Source organism: Argiope bruennichi, chromosome 7 (genome assembly GCF_947563725.1).
Source record: "Argiope bruennichi chromosome 7, qqArgBrue1.1, whole genome shotgun sequence".
In the NCBI taxonomy this organism is placed as follows: domain Eukaryota; kingdom Metazoa; phylum Arthropoda; class Arachnida; order Araneae; family Araneidae; genus Argiope; species Argiope bruennichi.
Genome location: NC_079157.1, coordinates 63,436,614 through 63,460,609, shown reverse-complemented (window position 1 = coordinate 63,460,609; position 23,996 = coordinate 63,436,614). Strand labels below are relative to the sequence as shown.

General features: G+C 27.0%; 1 protein-coding gene across 4 annotated transcripts in view; it reads left to right on the top strand.

Moving 5' to 3' along the window:
- The window catches only part of LOC129975022 (TGF-beta-activated kinase 1 and MAP3K7-binding protein 2-like), a 60,014-nt gene that overhangs the window by 32,534 nt on the left and 3,484 nt on the right, over window positions 1-23,996 (top strand). For 2 of the 4 annotated variants that reach the window (XM_056087883.1, XM_056087884.1), the window contains exons 2-8: window positions 3,973-4,118; window positions 8,089-9,274; window positions 13,353-13,504; window positions 13,600-13,696; window positions 14,201-14,278; window positions 15,177-15,323; window positions 16,929-17,287. In XM_056087883.1, the coding sequence (XP_055943858.1) occupies window positions 4,020-4,118; window positions 8,089-9,274; window positions 13,353-13,504; window positions 13,600-13,696; window positions 14,201-14,278; window positions 15,177-15,323; window positions 16,929-17,101 (1,932 nt within the window). In that variant the 5' untranslated portion in view covers window positions 3,973-4,019 and the 3' untranslated portion in view covers window positions 17,102-17,287. Of the gene's footprint in view, window positions 1-3,972; window positions 4,119-8,088; window positions 9,275-13,352; window positions 13,505-13,599; window positions 13,697-14,200; window positions 14,279-15,176; window positions 15,324-16,928; window positions 17,288-23,996 lie in introns of those variants that run through there. The other 2 variants (XM_056087882.1, XM_056087885.1) reach the window with 2 other exon arrangements.

Sequence of the window (23,996 nt, the reverse complement as noted above, 5' to 3'; positions counted from 1 at the left end):
ATGCTCGCCTACCCTCTACTGTCCTCCGTTTTCAAGAGATACTGCGAGATAAAAACGGCACAATCTTCAAATTTAGCAGCTGGGATGATTTCACCTAGTTAGTTATATGGTCACTTAACGAACTTAACAAACCAATGCTAGTATGATTTAAATTGGTATTTCCATTTGTTGTGATAGGATATAATTCCTCTCAATTGGCTGACTTGATTGAATCAATGTTACTAATATAGTGGGGCGAATAAGTAGTCGCTGAAAGTGGCTAGTTTAAAAAAATTATAGGTTAGAAAATAATTTACTGAGCATGTATTATATAATTTGCTGACAGTTAAAATATTATTTATGTGACATTATCATCGATCTTAGTTACGTATAATAACCCTTGATAATTTCAATATTATATAAGCAATTCATTACATTCCACTTATCAACATGAAGCAACATAATTATGAAAGAATCCAATTGAAACACCAACATCCGTTGAATCTTGATTGATAGTTTTCACATGCTCTGAAAACAATTAATGTTATTTAAAGAACATTTTTAAAAATTGATGGCATATTTCCTAAATTTTTGGAAATAATGCAAAAAAAAAAAAAATGACATTTTTCTATAGTATTTATTTTTCTCATATTCGATTGTGGAACTTATTTCTGAATAAAATTATATATTTCGTTTGTTATTAACTTATCGGGCAATGTAGAAATCTCATCTGTATAATATCATACAATTTCTTTAAGTTTGTTATTAAAATTTATTATTTTAATATTACAAACTCATTGCCAAAATTATTTGGACATGTATATAGGTGTTTTTTATTAAAGCGTCCATCCTAATGTTGGAAGTCTGAATTTCATGTACAGTTAATAATAAAGAAGACCTGAAAACTGTTTATTTTATTTTTTTAATTTAAATGTAAATTTATAGTATATTTTTTAGATATTATGCCATATATAGATTATGTGCCTATAGATTTTATCCATTAACCGATTCGCCGAGAATATTAGTTGCTTTTAATTTTCCATGAAACAGCTTGTGCACAACTCTGATATTCAGGATTCCCTCAAATGAAAATTTTTAATATCTCATTCTGATAGACAATAGAGTCGCGTTATTTTAATAACTTTCACATAATGTTTATTACTTTCTCGTATGCATAGTCTAGAGAAAGTATAGTAATCGTCAAAAAATTCGAACTCGAGATTTTGACGAATCGCCACGTTGTAGACCTTCCTGAGCTCGAAAGATACATTTTTGGAAAATGCCCGTCTGTCTGTGATAAAGAAAACTCAAAAACACTTTGATTTAGATAGATGAAATTTGGTATATGGTCTTTATACAGAATCTGTAAATTTCTATCAAGTTTTGAGCAAAATCCACTCAAAGGAAGTCTGTCTGTCGTGCTGTTCGAATATAATTTAACACGATAGCTACAAAATGAAGAGAACTAGATAGATAAAATTCTATACACAGAATTAACATCTATAGTCTAGATGCTTATCAAATTTTGGGTCAAGTTCAACAAAGGACGGTCTGTACTTTCAGAAACATGTAAATGCGCAACTCAAGGATGCAATAACTTAAATAAATCAAATTTGGTATAAGATCTTGTGGTTACGATCTCTAGTCAATTGGTCTCTGCCAATTTTTTTGTTTCAGTCGGTTCGGAAAAACGTGTTTAAAACACAGATTCGATTTTCTTATACTATTAATCGCATAGCAGGGTTTAATTGCCAAATAACTCGCCAAGCATTACAGATAGACTCAGTAAAAATACTATATTCAATCCAAAGGGTAATATTAATTATTGTACGCCAATACCATACAAGGCGTTCTCTGGGATAACACCTTTATTAGAGAGAACGCGAGAAAGTTTTGGGGTGACCACTCCCGCTGTACCTTTCTCATGATGTAGCTTTGGGCCGCGGTGGCCTGGTGGTAAGGTCTCGGCTTAGGAACCGGAGGGTTTCAGGTTCGAGATCCGATTCCACCGAAGAACCGTCGTGTAAGGGGGTCTGTTGCACGTTAAATCCGTCATGACCAAACGTCCTCCCGCTGGTGTGGAGAGGGGGGTGCCAGCTCAGGTGTCGTCCTCGTCATCTGGCCAGGGTTCAAAATTACGAGGTCCGTCCCAAAATAGCCCTAGTGTTGCTTCAAACGGGACGTTAATATAACTAAACTAAACATGGTGTAGCTTTCTATGACAATGCTATTAAATCGTAATTATCCGGTTATTTTATTTTCTAATTACTTGCCATCCTTTCAAGGTATCAAGGTCATATTGCAAGCATTTTAACTTTTTTTTTTATTCCTCATATAAACTATACAGATAATAACAGAATCTTTTTAATAATCAAGAAAAATCACGCGATTAAATTGTTGATGAGAAATCAAAACAATTTGAATTTCATCACAACTATGAAATATATTATTTAGATAAGTTAACTTAGAAAATTTTGAAGAAACATATTACGTTATGATGAAATTGTTATCGTTAAAAAAAAATAACTTAGTTTTTATAATGCTGTAAAGTCATTTTCATGCAAGATTTTTTAAATTTTTTTTTGGAAGTTATTGCGAAAAAATGTCGATCTGCCTTAATTTTCAATTTATTGAAATAAATATCTAAGGTTCACATTGCACCCTCTAAAATGTATTCGTGCCAAATTTGGTAACTCTGAATCAAAGGGTCTGATATGTAAAGCTCCACCCATTGTTCTGTATTAATACAGATACAGAAATGTTGAATCTTGAGTATTTTTATATTAGAAAGATTTTCTCAAAGATATCTACAGACGTTATTAACCGTCCACTCATTTTGACAGCTCCTGCTTGATATCCTTGACAGCTATTATCAGCAGTATAATAATGAGCGTTTGGGATTCTGTGAAAATAAACTTAGGAAGGCTAACTGATCCTTGAAGTACAAATAAACGACTTCATTATATCTTGGAATACAGCGGTCAAACTTTTCTTATCAGGACTTGAATATATTCTGGAGGAGTAAAGAGCAAAAGAAATGGTATTCTTATCTGAACGAGTACCTAATATTTACTACATTTTAGCGGCATTTTCTTGATCATACTGAATAAATATTTGGCAAGCTTTGTTTCGACGTGATAACAATGATTTCGTTATTATGTTGGAGCACTTAAGAATCAGATGTTTTTATTTTACGATAAGGATTAGAAAAAAAAAGTATTTTTTTAAACATCATATTGTTATTTCCTCATACAATATACTAAGAGAAAGTATTGTAATAGTACAAAAAAAAAAAAAAATCAGTTTCCAAATTTTGAACGGAGTTTGTTTGCAAGAGGTTTGCATATCTGTCTGAGTACAAATGGAATCGTTAATTATAAAGCGGAAAGAGCTAGATAAATGAAATTTGGTACACAGCTTTAGCATCTAAAGTGTAAATCCTTACCAAATTTTGAATCGAGTCCTTTAACGAGTTGACTGTCTGTTTGTCGTACATTCGCATGCATGAAAACGCAAAAACCGTTTGATTCATTTTCAATTAATAGCAATCAAAATTCTAATTTCTATTATTTTAAACAAAGTCGTAAATTAATTATATCGTAAAAATTATGCAATGCTTTTTTTTTAAGTTCATCCCATTAATTTTTTTACCTATAAATTACTTGAGTTTTGAAATGTTTAATTATTATGATAAAGAACTTGATGAAAATAAAGTTATTATTCATTTTAATAGATTAAATAAAAATTATTCTCTTTATCAATTATAATGATATAAATGGTACCTTATAAGATCATTTATTTTTTAATTAAAATTTATTCTGTTCCTTCCTAAAGATTTAACTGCTTAAAAAAATTATCTGTGCATATAATCTTTTAATGTTCAACTTTTTTTAAACCAAAAATGAGTCGGTATGCTTCTAAATTCATCTCTAAAAAGTTGATATATTTTTTATTATTATTATCATTTCTCTAACTTCATGCATTTAATCGTAGGAACCCAATAAAATAGCTTACTATGTTGGAAGAGACTGCCACTGAAAATGGCAAGTAGGAACATTGCCAGTATGCATCTGTTCCTGGAGATGAAGACAAAATTTCCTGATTTGCCAGAAGAATTGTTAAGGAATCATGTGCCACTTGTAAGAACATTATTATTTTTTTTTTTCTATTTAAACTAGTAATATCGACCCATTAATGAATGAGCAATAGGCACAAGATATAGTCCGAATGAAAATGGCAAAAATTCATTATAAAAGAATTCGGGGGGAAAAAATCCCTAATTTCACTATGTAGGCGGGGCTGTAAGGGTTTTCTCTTTTTTTTTTTTCAGATATAATTCTAGATTAAAGTGAAAAAACTTCGATTTTTATATATACATGTAATGGTATTTTTGAATCTAAATTATATCCTAATTAATTCCCAAAGTTTTATCGTAATTCAGCCCATATTAACTTCATTCTAAAATATTCTCTTATTTCCTGATTCCATTCCACATTTTCTATTTAATTAATACAACAGAAAGCTCTGTAAAAATGCTTAATTCAGCGCTTCCCACTCTCCTAGTGAAAAGATAAAAAGTTGTCGACCTAAACAAATTCTTCTAAAAGATACCTAAATTCCCCTATCCAAATCGACACGTGTAAAGAATTCCCTATCAGAATCTCACAGTATATAAATACTGGGAAAAATAATTTCTCCCCCTTTTTAGCTTTTCCTTGTACGCTCTTGTATCGCTGGGGAACGGGACGCTAGTCCGTTAGCGCTTATTGTACATAAATCATGCCTCCCGGGATGGAATAAATGCGAACTTTAAAATTCAAAAGTGTCTTCTTTGTCTTCGGCCACGTGTCTGCTTAAAAAAATTATATGGTTACATACATATATCAGGACTTATTTTAAAACACTGAAAATATAATTTTCGCTGATAAAATTTATAATTAACTTTTACAAATTAAATTATTATTATTGATTAATTAAATTATGCCAGTTCTTCTACCAATAATACGTCAATATACAATTCTACCAATAGCGTCAATATACAGTCGGCTTAGATCTGATCAAAACCAGGGATTGCGAGAAAATGCAGCAGAAAATGGTAGCATTCAGACGAGTATTTTAAAATACAAGTGTAAATTAAAGTGTATTGAATAATTTGCTGATAAACTTTTTACCTTAATTATGCTGCATTTTAACCGCCTTTTGACGATCAACTGATTCTCCGGAATTATTGATAAGGGCAGATTTCAGAACTATGTTATCCAGGGAGGTGGCCACAAGCAAGTAGTTAAAAAAAAACTTTTATTTTCCTAGATGCCAAATAAAAAATGTTTCTTAAAGTTAGAAATTTTGTAAATGATAAAAAAAAAAAATGACGATATTATTAACTCTTAATCATAATTGATCAGGTTCCTTTATGTTTCATTATGTCCACTGGTTATTAGAATATTTATAAACACTGAACCTCTGTTTTAATAATATTTTGTAAAAATATGGATGCCAGGCAGTTTCAGATCATAACTGATAAGGACAAATATATTTTAATAAAGTAAAAAAGTAAGAAAAAATCATTTTTAAAATGTACGGAAATATGAAACTAAGTTATCTTTTAAGTGAGGGACTTTGTAATCTGCATTCCCTAAGAGCACCAAATAACTATATTTGCCATTGATTGTTGATTATATAAAATTTCATTTGAATCCTTTTTATGTAATTTGATATCTTCTTCTTCAGCAAAGTGTTTTTAAACTTCAATTATTTATTTATTACAGTATTGTTTTTGGAACTTTAAAGAGTTTATTGTATTGTATGTCTATCTAATATTGTAGTATTTCATCAAAATTTGAAGTTTAGTTTTAAATAGTGGTTAATATTCAATTATTCCAATAACATATTTTGTTGTTGCCAGTATTTTCTTTCAATGCTTTTATTGTTAATTTTGTATTTTGCATTGCATGTTTTTCTATTAGTTGATCATTATTTGTCTTGATTCGGTTTTATTCATTAGTTTTCATATGATTATTCCTGAACATTATGGATTGAGAAGATCTCATTGCAAGAAAACAAAATTTGTAATATTATAATATACCTACATCTAAAGTATATTGCAAATAATAAGCTGATATTTTCTACTACAGTTTTCATTAGTTAATCTGTGACAATCAGATCTGAAATATTGTTAGCAGAATCATAGCTATCTCGTTGGCATATCTTTTAGTTAGTCAATAAAGTTTCATCTCTTTACTTATATTATCTGTTAGATCTGAATTGATCAAAAAACTAAATCTTGAAGTTGCTACTTTTAAAGTTGATATAAAATGTTATAGAAGATGAAATATAAGTCATATATTTTAATCTTATGCTAGAAATTCACATAACAAATTGTATTTAGTAAGTTTATTAAACAGTGCTTTTTATTATTTTATTTATTTATGCTTACTTATGTGATTTAGTATTAACTGTATAAAAAAAATTATTAAGGATTCTGATGTATTCCTTAAAACCTTACCAATCTGTCAAAGTAATAAAATCAAAATGTAATAAATTGCTATTTTGTTTTCTGAAATTTGGTTCAGACTCCAACTTTATGCTAGCCTCACTTTTGGAAGAGCTGATTGTAGATATCATTCTTTCTGACTTAATATAATTGAACCGGGGGGGGGGATTATAGCACACATTAGTGTGTCATTTATTTAAAATTCTGTTAAAATGTGTAAAGTTATTTTAATTACTAAGAAAATGATCAAAATGACATAAGGATGATATCAATATCACTATGAATTTAATGCAATTTCATTTTAAATATTATTTAATTTTTTTAAACTTTAATATCAGGTATGAAATTAAAATCTATTCAAATATATTAATCACAGTGAAGTTTAACTAATCAGACTGGGCACATTAAAAAGAAAATTGATCCAAAAATTTGAATTTAAAAAATCTTATTCTAAAAAGAGTGCTGAAAGAGAAAATAGTTTTGAATTGAAAACTACTGAAAAGATTTAATTTTGCTATTCAGCACTTTTAATAAATAATGTATAATAAATAAATAAACAATAATTTTAACTAAAAATAATTGCTATTAATTTAATAATTTCAAAAGTATTAATATTAATAATTTTATAGATATTTTACAATTTTATTTACTGTTTATTTATTAAGCATAACATTGCATTCTAATTTGCAATCAAATTTTATTGTACAAACAGTATTTTTCTATAAAACTTCAAAGTAGAATTCTGTCTGAAGTGTTCAAATGTTTTTAATGATTTTTTTTAATTGAAAAAGCTATACAGCAAATAAAGTCCTCAATTCAATTAAAATTAAATTATTCTAAAAATTATTCTCTTCCAAGTGATAAAAGGGTAAAGTGAATGCACATTTAACTAATGAAAACAACTCAGAAGTGAAAAAAAGTTTTTTAGTTTTGATAAGGTATTATTAATATGCTAATATTTAATTCAAATTTTAAATAGCATTTTAACGTTATGATAATAGAAGATCAGAGAAAAAAAGTATTGATGGAATTGAATTATTCAAGTTCCATTATACGTTCAAATGTATTAACTCCCTTCTTATGCTATTTAGACCGATAAAATCTTTACCAAAGCTGTAATTGACATTGCGCAATAAATAGACCAAAGTGATATGTTATCATTATTTCCATATAAATATTTCATATCTTGCATTTTGTAAGAATTTATTAAATTTTACTTCAAAAACTAAAGTTCAAAACCACTAGCATTCTTGCTTTATTACATAATTTATAAGAATCATGACCAACTCTTGTGGCATATTGATGAGAATTAAATCGTGATTGTAACTGGTTAAAAATCATTTTCTAAGTTTGTCTTGTGTTGTTCAAGTTTAAACCAAAATCTTCATTATGAATCAGACTCATTAAATTACAGGAATGGGGTTAAAATAATATTGTTCACCATATAAAAAAGCATAATGGCATATGTTAAAGCTATCCATATTTTGTCAACTTAGGTTATTTTTGACTATAGCAAGAAATACCATTTAGCTAATTTTATTTTTTAAATTCAACAAATTATTGTGATTTTTCCTATAAAATTTGTAAATAATTATTCTATTATTATTACCTTTCAGTATGCACAAGATCAAAATAAGTGTATCAACCTTCTGCAAAAGCAGAGCAAAAGTCACTTTCACTCCAGTCAACCATTTTCAGATATCCATTCATCTGATAAGAAAACAAAATCAAAGAAAAATGTTATTGTAGATTTGAACTCTAATCAAGAGATCAAAACTTCCAATTTGAATGCCATTATCAGGCAGAACAACAATAGCAATCAAGAATATATTGAAATAGAGAAACATAATGTTTCATCTCAAGCATCAGATACAAAAGTTTCTCATAAAAGTGAACTCCAACTACCTAAAAATCCCCTATCCAAATCACCAAAAGAATCTTTCAAACCTGAAGTCAAATCAGCTCCAGTTGTTTCAAATCATGATAGACCATTTAAAGATATCTATAAAAATATGCCAGTTTCTAGTCATACAATAATGTGCCATATGCCCATTGATAAAAAAACTGACAATCGTATGATGTTTTCTACAACAAAGGAACACACAGTTCTACCTGTAGAATCACCAAGATCAAAAGAATCTTCTAGTGCATCAAATTACTCTGAAATTCAGCCTTCTAAAGGGCATGCTGTAAGTTTGAGTATAACTCCTTCATTCCCATTTGCACAACAACAATTGAATGTCTATGGCAGTTCTGTGTGCACAACTGCTTCTCATTCTTCAAGACCTGGTCGTCACACTACTTCATTAAATCTTCAATTGCAGCCTCAATCTTCTGATGCATGTCCAGTTGAAATATCAACCATTCCTACTAATGTTGGAAGCCCTTGCAATTACAGAGATTTTGGCTCCCATCTTCAAATATCTGTTGGTTCTCAAGGTGCAACCTTCACAGCTCTGCGTCTGCAAAGACCACATGTTTCTCCTACTCAGTCATCAACAAATCAACTTCCTGTAACAAGTCAAGCTTCCTTCAATGTTTCTCACTCATCTAGTCATGCTCAGGATTCTAATGAATCAAAGTTTCCTACTCATTTTCAACAAGTTTCCAATTCTGTTAAAGAGAATCTTGAACTTTTTGATACTGTTGATAAAAACTTTTCAAAAGGAGTTATTGATAAAGATCATTGTATCAATGATATTAATCATAATTTAAAATCTGAAGAAAAAATCTCAAGTAAAAATTTAAACATGGAAACAAATTTCCTTCATGGCTATCAAGCATCGCCTAATTATATTCTTGGTAAGTATTAATCGTCAGTTAATTTAGTCTTTTTGAATACTGAATAAACCTTCAGCAATCTAAATGTTTATTGCATTGGTAATAATAAAATTGTGAGTGTAAATTTCTTCAAAATTTCTCATTATATAAAATTTATAGTAAGCTAGCCACTTTTGATAGCTAATTTTCTATCAACTATATAAACTCAAAAATATGTTTATTATTTCTTTTTTCAAGTTAAATCTGATTGTAATTTGCATTACCTCAAGCAAAATAAACTATACATTTCAAAATTTGATTAAATAATAATAAAAAAAATCAATATTAATCAAGCATTTGATTTTATCGTTTTAGGCTGTCAGTTCTTTGCAATTCAATTCAAACTCATTAAATTAATGTTATCTAAGTCTTTTGAACTTTCAGCTCAAACTAACACCAATATAATCTTTTCTGACCCTCCAACTTACATTTGCTGTTCAGTGGCCACTTGCAAAAAATGTCAAAAGTTAAAATTACATAATTGTCACCAAATAAAATACCAGTTTGATGACTTACCAATAATCAGCAAGAGTGGTCTCAACAAAACTTTCTCGCATACTTTCTATTAAAAGTTAATTTGTTTTAGATGCAATTTTTTTTTTATCCCATCTGATTAAAAATACACCACACAACTACAATTACGGTCATAAAATCACATACCCAATATATTTAAACCATTATGTTTTTTTTTGAGTTATTAGGTTTACGTGCTTCTGACCAACAAATTCAACTCCTTTTTAAATTTGGATTAAAATTTGATCATTATCTCCAATATAAATGTTAAATCTGTGTACTAAATTTTATTCATCTAATTTTCGTCATTTTGTAGTTACTATGTTCGCCTATATTTGAGCAGCTGGGCAAAGATATTTCTCAGATTGTTCTCAAAAATTTATAGAAATTTACCAATCTGGTGTGAAGACTATATACCAAATTTTATTCACCTAACTCAAAGCATTTCTCAGTTAGCTTTGTTATAGGCAGACAAACAGACATTTTCCAAAAATGTGCTTTTTCAACTCACAGATGTCTGTAGCATGGAGGTTCATCAAAATCTTGAGTTCAAATTATTTGATAATTGCTATACTTTCTATATACTTAATTTATGAGAAAGTAAAAACCAATTTTATAACTTGGCTTTCAGTTCAATTAAAATCTCAATTTAATACAGAGTTTCTTCAAACCTAATGTTTTACATTTTTTAAGCGTTCCTTGACATATTTAAGAAAACTATTACAAAATTTGAATAGAAACAATTAATCTTGCTCTTAAATATATGGACATTCACATTTATTGTAAGAGTAATAAAAAAAAGCATATTTCTTTAATGTAATTGTATTAAAATATGTATATAGGGTGGAACGAATAAACGAACTTTTGATTTTTAATTTGGAATAGCGCGGAAAAGTTGCGTTTTGGTGTAGATAAAATAAATTATAAATATGAGCAATATTAGAGTAGATCTTGAGGGGCCGCAAGAGCGTTAAAGTTTCATAATAACGACTTTTATTATGAAACGAAATAATCAACTTTTGATTTTTAATTTGTAATAGAGTGGAAACGATGCCTTTTCGTATAGATAAGATAAATTAAACTCATAAAAAAATATTAGAGTACATCTTAAGGGCGTTAAAGTTTCATAAAAACACACTTTGTGCAACTTTTTAAGGATTTTTGCGTGCTTTGATTATGAAATAAAAAGTTTTTATTAGGCAATGTCATATGTATAAAAGTATAAAAACAGTTTTACTATTGTACTGGCATGGCACTGAGTCGTCGCCGGAGTGGTTGTTATTGAGGAAAGATAGAGATTTGTCTTCGTTCGGTGACAAAGACAGAGCTGGTTTTAAATCAGTAGCCTTGTCAAGTTCCCCTCCGTCTATTGTGTAACTGATTTGTTAGTTTGTGCGCTTGTGTGCTTTGCTGTGAATAAAAATTGATCACTCTAAATTACTGAAGACAAGACAAATATCAGAGTGTTCTATTTTTGGGAAATTTAGTGATTTGCTTGAAGTTGAACACACTACTGACGAATCTAGTGCTCTGTTATATTAGACATAACCTCAAAATTGCTTCAGAGAAGAGCCCTTCTGTAAATGAAATATGGGCAAGAGCATCTACTCCCGTTGTTTCTAACAAAAGAATTAAACAAATAATAAAAGCTTATCATACTAAATACATTAATTTATTAAAATTTTAAAGCAGAAAAATGATTAGATGAGTTTCATTACAACCTCACAGAATTTAAAGAAGCTAGACGTTTATTTTATATTGCTGAATTGTATAAAAAAAAGTGCCAGTTATGGAATAAAAGGTTCTAAACGATCAATGCTCTAACAGGAAAATTGTTATAGATAATATTGATATTGCTACTACAAGCATTTTGAGGAAGAAAGAAGCAAGAAAGACTAAAGAACTACAGGGAATAGTTAAGTTTAATCATGAACGGGTAAAAAATACTAGCGCATCAGAAACGATTATTGGTGGCAATGACAACGGTGAAGAACAACAGTATTCTTTATATAAAGATGCAAATCAACCGCATCCATCAAATAGACAAGAAGCGATATAACTAGCAAGTTCCTTTGCGGTTTAATATTAGGTTAAAACTTTATACAGAAAGCATCTGAAGCTGAACTAAATAGTATAGGGGACTCGGTTATCGACCTTCCCTGGCTTCCTTGTCACATGCAAACAGTGGAAAGAGTTGTGAGATTTTTGGCCGAATCTGCTCAAAATGTCTGTAGTTCAATCGCAAGAGAAGGCTACATAAGAGCAAAAATTGACTCGCTTGTGAATATACCAGAATTTAATTTAATAAATGGCATAACGTGGCAATGAAGTAGAAAGAAACATTTTGCAGCTGTAACATTTGTAATCATTAAGGATACAGAAGTAAAAAACGCAAAATTGGACATAAAAAATATTTTATTATTATTATACTTTGTAATTAATAATTTTTTCCAATTGTAATGATTGTATACGTATTTAAAATCATCTTTTGTAACATTATATGAACGAAAAATTCATAAAAATATTTTTATCAAAGTTTATAATTTTTCAATCTTTTTACAAAATTTAAGTTCTTTTCGGCACCTCGAAATTAAGTTGTATTGCAACCAGAATTTTTTAAAATTCTTATTGAACCTAAAGGCTAATTTGTCACCACTATTGCCAAACTAAAATCTAAGAAAAAGTTTTAAAGGCCCTTTTTAAAAATTTCCGTTTTTTCGATTTTTTTACAAATTTCAAGCTTTTTGTGTCACCTTAAGATAATAAAATACTGCAACCAACTTTTTTAATATTTTTTTAGACCTAAAAGGCAGCTTTTCCGCACTGTTACCAGAGTAACTGTACGGGAAAAAATAATTAAATCGAAGAAAAATTTAAGGCCCTTTTTAAAAATTTCCGTTTTTTCGATTTTTTTACAAATTTCAAGGTTTTTGCGGTACCTTAAGATAATGTAATATTGCAACAAAAAATTTTAATATCGTTTTTGAACCTAAAAGGCAATTTTTCTGCACTATTACCAAACAAAAATCTTTTTTAAAAAAAATTCTTTTTAAGACAATTTTTGTTGCACCCTAATGCATTAAAAGTCATGCTTAGTCTTCAATTGCGAGTGGCTCTGTATCCTTCTTCTTATAAAATTTAACTTAAAATATGTTTGAAGCTGTAGTTATTGTTCGATTTCTAATCAAGCAGTGCCTAGGCCTGCTAGTATGAGGCAGCCTGTAAGCAAGTCAGTTCAAAAACTTATCAATCTAGATCTTGAATAAATAAATTTATTTAAAATAAAAATCTTATAAATTATAAAGTATTAGGATAATATTTACTCTTCAAATATGATTAATGCTTTCTGCTTTATTATGTCCCCTTACTTGCTCCAGTATTAATAAACTAATGAACATATCTATATCTAACAAAGTTTAAATTATTTTAATGTGACCTTACATCTGTGAAGACATATATTCTGATGAAATATATTCCACATCTATTTTAAAAATTAAAGTACATTTGATTGATTAACTTTTAAAGTTGATAATTTATAATCTTTCAGATGTTAAGAATCATCAGAAAGCTCGACTGAATTCAGTTCAAGAAGAATTAAACAAAGAAAAGGCCATATGCTCAGATTTGAAATTTGAAATAAATAAATTAGAACAAGAAATTGAAAGAAGACAACATGCTGAAAAGAACTCATTTTCATATGTAAGTCTTTTTTCAAATGTAATTATTCATATTATTTTATTATTTGTATTATTTATTCTTACTTTTTTTTTTTTTTTTTTTTTTTTTTTTTGCAGGCAGAAATGTTAAAAAAATTGAAGGAGGAAAATAGAAAACTTGCTCTAGAATGCAATAATTTAATTATGGAATATGATCTTTGTAGTAAAGATCAGAGTAAGTTACTACTTTTATGTGTTTCAAACATTTAATTTAATAATTAAAGACCCATCTATTTAAGTTTTTTTGTTTTGGAGATTTTGTTATGAACACTACAAAATTTTGTATCTAAAATTAAATTAAGATAGTTTTTGCCAGTGAACTTTTTGGATAAAGTGTAACGTTTTAGTTTAGTATCTGATCATTTGTTATCTACAAATTTGCAATAATCTTTTTTTTTTAATTTGTAAAGACATTTTTTTTAATTTTAGAACCATTAAGAGTTTTTGAAATTAAAACTCTTAATTTGAAATTTCTTTTTTATTGCATAAATTTTAAATACAAAGTTACAAACTTTATTAATTATTATACAAACTTTTTATGTGGTATTAATAATTAAACGACCCAGTGAGTAACTATACAGTTTGGAGGAAATTAATATTTGCATCTTGGGTGTTCTAAAGTCTTATACTTGCTTATGTATTTTTATGTATTAATTTACTTTCTTTTTTTCTAATACAGCTCCTATTAGTGCCACAGATGAAGATTTTTATTCAAACATATTTACGGGACCAAATGATGGCTTGACTTGTAAGTCAGGTACTGATTAAAATTTATTATTCTTTTAAATGTGCAATATTTGAAATCTTGTTTAATATGATTGAAAAGGGAATAATGTGAGTGAGTATATAGTCTATCTATTTGAAGAGCCATAAATGTCAGTTCAAGGAAACTACAGCAAGTACTGGTGAGACCAAAATATCATGAAATTCCCTTTTTCAGATATTTTTCCAAATGTGTTTAATAGATAGGGGATGGATTCTGAGAACTCTCAAAAGATATCCTAAAATATATTTGCTTAATAGCCATGAGTTGAATCTGAGCCCTCTTTTATATATTACTCCTTTAAGTATATGGGCTGTCATTATGGGTTTTGTGGGATTAGATAATTTTTCTTTAAAGGATGAAAATGATCTTAGGAATGAGAAGGTTAAACTTATGTGTATTGTAAAATTTATTTTAAATAATGTTATGCATTCTCTGGATTTTACTGTATTATGAATTTTAAAAAAATATTTATAGGCTTGTATTGTCATGAATGAGTTAATAAAAGTATTTATTACGAATGAAAAATATAATATAAATGAACAACAAAAAATTAATGGAATTCAAAAGTTATTCATATATTTCAAGATGGAATTTTAAATTGTATGAAATATGGTTTTCTGTTTTGTAGCTGAAGAGTTCTGTTTTACATTGTGGCATTCAAAAGCAGTTCTATTCTATAAATTTATTCATTTAAGTGAACTTCATTTATCTATTATGATATGCATAACTGCCAGTTTAAAAGTACAGAGATCAATTTTGTTACATTTTCAGTAATATAATGTCTGCAAAATAAATTTATATAGATTCTGTATATGGTATTTTAGAAAAATATAGTATTTATTTTATTCTTGTAAACCTCTCTTTTATAAATTTTTTTCTCCTCTTATAGGGAAAAGTAAGAAACATGATTCGCAATCTCAAGACAAATCAAAGTCTGAAGATGATGAAAATAGTTCGTGGAAATGTAAAAGTTGTACTTTTGTTAATCATCCAGCCTTAGAAAAATGTGAGATGTGCGAACTTCCAAAAGGCTTTGGTAATTTTTTTCTATTATCTATTTAGAAAAATATATTTAATGATTTTTGAAATTTGTCTTTTCAAAAAAATTCAACCTGTCTGATAAATATTATCAATATTGCATTGTTTTTCTGATTCTTGCAGTTATCCATGCAAGCTTAAAATTTCATGGGAGATAGACAATTTTGATATTCTAATTTAAAAATTCCATCAAGTCTTGATGTTCAGTTCAAGAATTTTGTTCCTAATTTAAAGAACTTAATAGAAATGTTAAGCTTTTTTTTTTTTTTTACATGAGGTTTTTTAAAAAAATTTATTACCGCTTTTGCAGGTACAGAACTCAAGATTTTATGAACTGTTTATGAAATTATTATTTTTAAATTGTGTGATATAATTTTCAACCTTTGCATTAGCTTTCATAGAACATTTATAGAATCTTATTATTTAAAATGTTATTGTATTTTCATCATTTATTTCTATAGTTATTTTGAGTATGATTAAGTCAGAAATTAAAATAAATGTTATTTCTAGATATTTATTAGTAAATGTTATTTGCACATAATCAAAAGCTTAAGATATGGAAGATACCTATTAAAGATGTGTATAATCAAAGTGATATATTCTTCCTGTATATAATACTTCCCAGGTTAGAGTCCTTAATACTTAGGTCTAACTTTTTCCCAGTCATGCGCTTTTTACCTTTTTAGTTATGCCATTACTTGTATATATAAGATATCCATTGTAATCCTGGTTCATATGCTAATTTCTAAATCATTAGATATAGGCATATTTTTCTATTTGGAGAAATGTCCAAAATTATGTAAAGAATATTTTATATTGCTTGAATCTATAAATCTATTGCTAGAGAAATTTTAAAATCCAAATTTCAATACTATTTTTTTTATCTTATTTTCTCATCGTATTAGGACATTATTCTTGACACACCAACTTTTCTGCTAAGTCTGTGATTAAATGTGATCAAATTATGTTTTGGTTAATGCTATTTTAAATCATTTGAATGATCTACTCAAAAAAGTTTTTCCAATCAATGCATGAAACATTTCAAAGTAATTGATTGATCTAAAATAATGAAATTTAACCAGTTGACTGTTTTTGACACGTATACTTGTCATGGGAAAAGTATAACATTTTGCATTCAGTTGAGTTTATTCAATGACAGTTATTAAATTTATGTAATAATTGTTATCTTTATAATTAATTATTTATTATATTTATATAATATATAAATGTTTAGATGTGCATTTTTTGAAGAAGACAAAACAGTTAATTGGTTAAAATGTCATAATTCAGTAATGAAAATACGAAATATGATTCTTCACATTATTTTATACATTATAGTTAACATCCTATATATATATATAATAAATTTTGGTATAAGTAATTTCATTCAAATTTGACTGATTTATTGATGCTAAATGCATTGGTATTTATCTGTTCAATGCTCAATACTATGTTTTGAATTATAGATTTATTTTTTTTTTGCCTCTTTTTCTTATTTATTTTTCTTATTCTCTATTTCTGTGTATATTCCTTTAGATGTATTTCATCTTTATTCTCCTTTTCTTCTTTCTTGATGTTCTCTTTTTTTTCTCTTTCTCTTCAGGTTATGCAAAGTATAACTCAAATTATTCCACAACATCACACTTGCGGCTTATGCCCTCAACAGAGGGTCAACCTCGAAGAGCCGTGGGTAGTGTCCAAATAAAAGTTACAAGACGAATACCTTCTAATTCTAAAAGTGTTAAATTACAACTGACTCATAGAATGCCTAGATAGTATTTCTTGTTCATTATAAATTTCAGTGAAATATGTAATTGTAAAATATTGTATGAAATTATCTTTCATACATGTCTGCTTAATTCTAGTCTGCTTAATTCTAGTCTGGAGGCTATATTTATAGCTGTGATATAGGATGATTTTTGCTTAGTATTAATTTTGAAGTTTAATTTCTAATCACAAATATTTTCAAATACCTTATAACTAAATCACTGCAGGAATTATTCTTGAAAGTTTTTTTTTTCTTTTTCCCGCCTGTGGTAAGAATATTTAATGGGTTTTATCAAATTATTTATTAAGAAATGAAGGCTTATTTTTCTATCATATGCTTCCATGATTTGTGCATTCTTCCTAAGTGAGTGCCTTAAACAAATGTTTTTATTGTCTTCCTTTGTGAAAAAATAGTGCAAATAATTAATAAATAACTTTTCTAAAGTAAATTGAATTGTAAACACACATTAGTGATATTTAAACTCAGGTATATCTATTATGAAGGTAAAGTCTATTTTAATTATATTTCTACAGCCAATGATAACTTTTATACTCATGAAATAAAAAGTTTTAATCCATTAAAAATTCCTGAGTTTACTTTGTATATAAATAATTGCAGCATGGAAATTATAAGGAATACATTTATTTATTTTATAGTTTAAATCAGTTTTTCCCTTTTATTGTGTGTTCATTTCTATTTCCCCCCCCCCTTCATATAAATGTGCAAAGTAAGGAAAGGTTTATTATTTAATATGTATCATTACCTGATCAGATTTTTTTTTTCGAACTTTAAAATTGAGATTATTTAAGAAACCTGTTTTGTTCACTACACTGTTTATTTTTAGGTTTCTGTGATACATACTTTTGTGCTGTTATTTATTTTACTTATATCAGTGATATTGTAAATGTGATGAAAGCTAACTAAAGATATATGAAATATTAAATGGAACCTACCTCTTGGTAATATGGATATTTAATTTCTGTATATGGGATAAATTATGTTTCTAAAAGAATATTTTCCTTATCATCTCTTATTCCCTTTTATTGTGGATAGTTTTTAAGTTCTTAATACTTTTAAATGTGTTGCTATACAAGATGCCCACACTAATATGTGACCTAATAGCTAATCTCTAAACCATTAGATGTGGTCATATACTTTCAGTTGGAAAAATGCTTTGAATGATGTAATTTTTTTTTTATTTTGTCTAGTTAATAATAATAATAAATAAATAAATAGTAAAGTTAATAAAAATGCTACTGAAAATTAAAAAGTCTTTGAATTTCATGTTACTTTTGGTCCTATTAATCATCCTTAGTAAAATATTCTTCGTACTCTAATACTTTAAACTTACACTCTTCTGGTACTAAAATAAACCAAATTATTGGACTTTGAACTTAATTTTTTTTAAGCAATCAGGGGCCATTGCAAGCAACCTCTGCACATTAATTGATATATCTTTGGTTGACCGCTTGAAAGTATGTGCCTATCTTTAATGGTTTTATAATTAACTTTTGAACTACAATCAGTGTATACATCCAGTTTATATTATTCATTGAAAAAAATTATGTTGCAATTTTTTAATGAAAATATAGAAATTAGGACTTTCAAAATGAATAATTTGAAAACGAAATATTAATAAAGCATTCTTTAATATCCTAGTACCTACATGTTTTGAATTTTTAACAAGAATGGGCAAAAAAAATTGCCATTCATAATATCAGGCATGAAAATGCTTTGTTTTTGTAGTCAGAGGAAAGAGTAATGCTAAGGGATGTCTTCCATGTTTCTTAATGTAGACTTGTAACCAGAAACTTTATTATGATGAAACTTATTTTTCAAATAAGCATATAAGTGCTATTAAGTAAAAACCAAATTCCGATAGCACACTGTGCACCAAATACAAGTTGCACCCAAAAGTTAATTATAAAGACACTATTTTCAATTAAATTATTTTAAGAAATCTTATTTTCTCTCTATTTTGTATGGACATATTTTAAAATGTTGTTGACTGCTCTTTTTTTTAAGTATAATTTGATATAATAGTTGGCAAAATTTCTTAATCATTACAGTTATACTTGATTAATCTGAGAATAAAAAAACCAAGTATGCAAAATTAACTCTATATTCTGCACTTATTTGTGTTTGCATCACTAAAATGTCTGTCTATACTTTTGAATATTTTATTAATTGACTAATAAAATTATTTTCTTACTATATATTTTAGAGAAGAAGAGGAAGATGTTTTTTTAGTATAAAAACTTTAATTGACCAATAAATGCTTTCAGTTAATACAATTTTATTAAAGCATTAAAAGTAATTTTTTAATGGATTTCTTTTATTCATTGAGATTTTCCATAACTTTTATTGAAAATTCAAAAATCTTATGTTCGAAGTCCTCATCACAGTACATTAAACACAATTTTTATTAAAAGTTTATAGTCTGTTTATTTTATGAAATAGTGAAAGCATTGTTTATTCAAAGATTATTGGAAACAAAATAAAATTCATTTTTTAACAAGGTAATCTTTAATGACTAGTATTTTCGATTTACAAACCTCAAAAAATCATTAACCCATTTTACATACATAACAGATTTCACTTTAACTGACCATGTTTTCAATAAGGATATCCATCCCAAAATAGACCTTGTGTAGCTTCGAAACTAACTAATTAAATTTCATAGATTCCAATATGATCGATGTGTATATCCCAGGTATACATTTATGAAGGCATTAATTACTTCAGTTGTTTCAAAATGTTAGAACTGAAATAAGCTTGTGTATGGTATGTAAGCCACAAAAAAATGTCATAATGAAATGAGGCTCAAAAAAGTGAATATAAAAAAATTCAAATAAATCCACAACTTCTGTTTACCATTCTATGTTATACCCCCCCCCCTCCTCCTCTCATGAGTTTTATGTTGGTAAGAACAATTCTGTTCTTGGACAATCCTTTGAATTAAGGTTTGTTATGATGTGTAAAAAGTAAAAATAAAATTCATTTCATATGAATTCATGGATTGCTAATAATATTAAAAAATTAAAATATATCTTTGTTTTGTCAATATTTGACAAAAACATTCAAGAAAACTATACATTTGATTTCTTAGTATTCATAAAGGAGTTGTATACTGCTGTTATGTAATGGGTTAAATAGTAAAGTAATTAACAGTGGTATAAAGAGTTGCTCTTTTTTGGTGAATGCTTTTCTCTTGTTGGTTAAAAATGTCAAAAGTATAATTATAATGTTATCACAGCAGTTAAATTCTCCCTAGCATGTAATGTAATTATATACCATAAACGGCTTTTCTCTTTTAATTCATTTTTTATGGTATAAAAAGTCATAATCGTTTTATGCAATTTAAAAATGAATAGTAATTGGTATCTTTTAAACTTAAATGTTTTAATTGGAATTGGTTATTTGATGTAAATTGTAACTTAATTGTATTTATAAATTTCTTGCGTATTAGATTTCAGTATCCTTTTTTTTAGCCATCCTATTATTTGTTACACTTTTGTAACCCATTACATAATTACTTTCATATGTAGTTTTATTTCTGCATGTTTTTTGATGAAACTAGAGGTTAAAACATTCTTCCAGTTGAGTAATGATTATAAAATAATTTTGTCAACAAATATTCTATTAATCAGTTTTTCAAAAATAGAAATTGCTATATCCTTGTAAATAGCAGTTTAGCAGTGTCTGACTGTATTTATTTTGTACTTTTAAAGTAATGCTTTGTATAACTGTATTTAGAATATTTATTGCAATAAATTAATTATTGTTATCATCATGTGAAACCAACTAACAATATTTTTTTTACAAAGTGAACAAATGATGCTTAATTATTTAGAATGTGGAGTATTCTTGTACTGTTAATGGTTAACAGTGTATGGTACTGCAGTTATGAATGAGTCAAATACAAAGATATCTTGCATTGTTTCTATGATTACGTGTGCCTCAATCACAGCAAATTCACATGTTTACTGTTATTTTTTCTATGTACACCATTCAAACAAATTTCAAAAATTACCTAATTTTCAGTATGAAATGCATTGATGAGATTAAACCTCACATGCAAACAATGTGACTTTTTAAAAGACCTAATAAGAATGGGGGGGGGATACTGTAGTGTTGTAATGTAGTGAATATGTTAATCCATTAGTTTCCATGATCCCCATTTGGGTATTTTGGAATTTTATATACGCTGCTCTGTGCCAAAAAATATATTTGGTAAGCCTGATTGCCTTATGGTATTTAAGCACTGTGCCTTAGTTTCATTCTATATATATCAATCAATGTATGTAGCAGAAAGTGTGTATTCTGTACTTCATCTCTTCACAACTATGAAACAAATTCGAAATTCATCTGTAGATTGAAAGGGACAAAATTATCATATTTGAAGCATTATATTTTTGGTTTGGTTTTTATTTTATAATGAAATACCATACATAAAAATGTAATTTAGAGGCTATAGTAATTATCTATTTCTTTCTCATTTTTTTGTTTTGTTTTTATTGATAATTTTTTAAGAATATCCTTTCTTTTTTTCAAAATTATCCACTATTTTCAAAACAAAGCATAATTTTAATATAATTATACTTTTACATAACTTTTTATGCATATATATAACTTATCCGGACAAAAATTTAAAAAAAAAAAAATGGCAGTTAATCGGTTAAATATCTGTTGTATTTTGAAAAGCTTATATCGATTTTTTTTTTTCAGTATTTCGTAAAAAAATGTTTTAAGTTTTTTTGGAAAAAATTATGGAAAAAAAATTGTAGCTGGTTTGATTAAAAGGATAATGTTTTTTTAAAAAACTGACATGTTGTCTATAAATTTCCACATGCATAATGTAAAATCATTCAGGGTGCTCTACAGTGCTGATTACTGAACTAAAAATCTCCAAATTCGACACTTAAAAGATAATTTTAATTAGGTTTTTTTATTTATAACCTAAAAATTTATTGACATTTTGCAGTTTTTCCTTCACAAATTCCAAACAGATGATTAAACAAAAACCATTTTCCCATGATTCAAAAATTTTAAAAATATGCTTTCTAATTAAACAATTTTTATTTTTGAATCATTTTTCTTCTAATTTTAGTAATTAAAAAAAAATTAATACATTTTACTACAAACTTTTCATTGTTTTATTTAATGTCTATTGCTATGATTTTAAATACATTTTTTGTGTGAATTTTCTCAGTGCTATATAATTAAGCATACATTTTTAAAAATATATTATGGACAAACAAATCTAAAACATCATCTTATTTCAATATTCCAGCATAGAGATTCGAATTTTCTTTAAAAAAAATTTTTTTTTTCTAGTAACTTTTCATTTAGATGAGTGTCTCAGCATACTTGTCATACTTTGTAGAAGCAAAGGGGTGAATGCTGAGATATTTTTCCATTTTCAAGAAGGACAATATTATTTAGGACATTCATATTTACAGAATGTCCTGATACATACCTTAGTAAATGTTTCATTGAAAATTGTATTGAAAAATCAGTTTATTAAAATTTAATCTTATTCAATCTTAGTAAAAGAAATAACTAAGATGCTTTGATTATGGTTATAACGATTCATTGTTTTAGAAAATTGATTTTCTATATCCATTTTCTGGTTCACTATTTTAACTTGTGTATTTAAATGCTAAAAAGCTTTTCCATAGTTTATTATAATAAAGCAAAACATTCCAATTCTACTTGTAAATATAAATATTATGAGTATGTAGTTTTGCTGTATGATTTTATCATGGGTGTCTATATGATGGATTTGATTGTTGTTAGATTTATGTTTAAAGAAAAGTCTGATATTGCTCATTTATTATTGAACTAATTATTTCATTCATTAATAATCATGTGTGCAGAACAAAATTGTGAGGTTTTCTTTCCATAGAAATCATCTGTAAATATGAATGAAAATATTTTTCTCTTGAATAAAATTTTGCTTCCATATAAGAATGGTGCTTTTCCTCTTTTTTTTATAAATCAATTTTTAATATAAAATAAATTATTTTGTCAAAATATCATGGCTTTTTTACCTAACTATATTTAATGCTAGTTTGATACTTGCTTAAAATTAAACATCTTTGTTCGAAAATCAAATGCACAGTTATGTTCTCATTTTTCTTCAAGTCTGTCAGCTTTTATTCTAATTTTATTCATCTATAGGTTGCAGTGGTTTTTTTTATTTAATTGACAGTTTTAATAACTTCTTTTATGTAACAAATTTTTTATTATGCAATTTATGGTCTTTTTATATATGAGTTCGTGAAAATTTTAATTTTAATTTCATAATCCCTTAGCACACAACAATTTAATTTAAAAGCATAGATTTCAGTAAATTATGTTAAAACCATTTATATTTAGATAGGCTGCAAATGAAATTGAATTAAATAAAAGTTTTTTTTTATTAAAATTATTGTGAAAAAATCTAAAATCGATTATTAAAAATCATTTGAAAAAATTTTATTGATATATATTGTAATATTTTAAAGTATAATAAACTTCCTATTCCTTTATAACTCAAAAATGAAATTAAAAAAATTCAAATTAATGTCACTTGAAAATATTGCTAGTAAGTAGCATATGCCAGTCGGAAATTGTATAGGAGTTTAGATATATACTTATTCATTTCGTTGAAACAGAAAATTAATTTTAAAAAAAAAATGCATTTAGTGTATTACTGTCCTTTAAATACAATGGCCATTAGTGTGTTAAAACGAAATATGACCAGTAAGAAATTAGAATTTCATTTTTACCTCATCTACTATCTTAATAATGTTATTTTGCACATGCTAATATTCTTTCATATCAATAAAGATATACTGTTTATTTCATAATTTAAATCAGTAATGATTAAGATAATCAATACTATGTTATTTGCTTCAT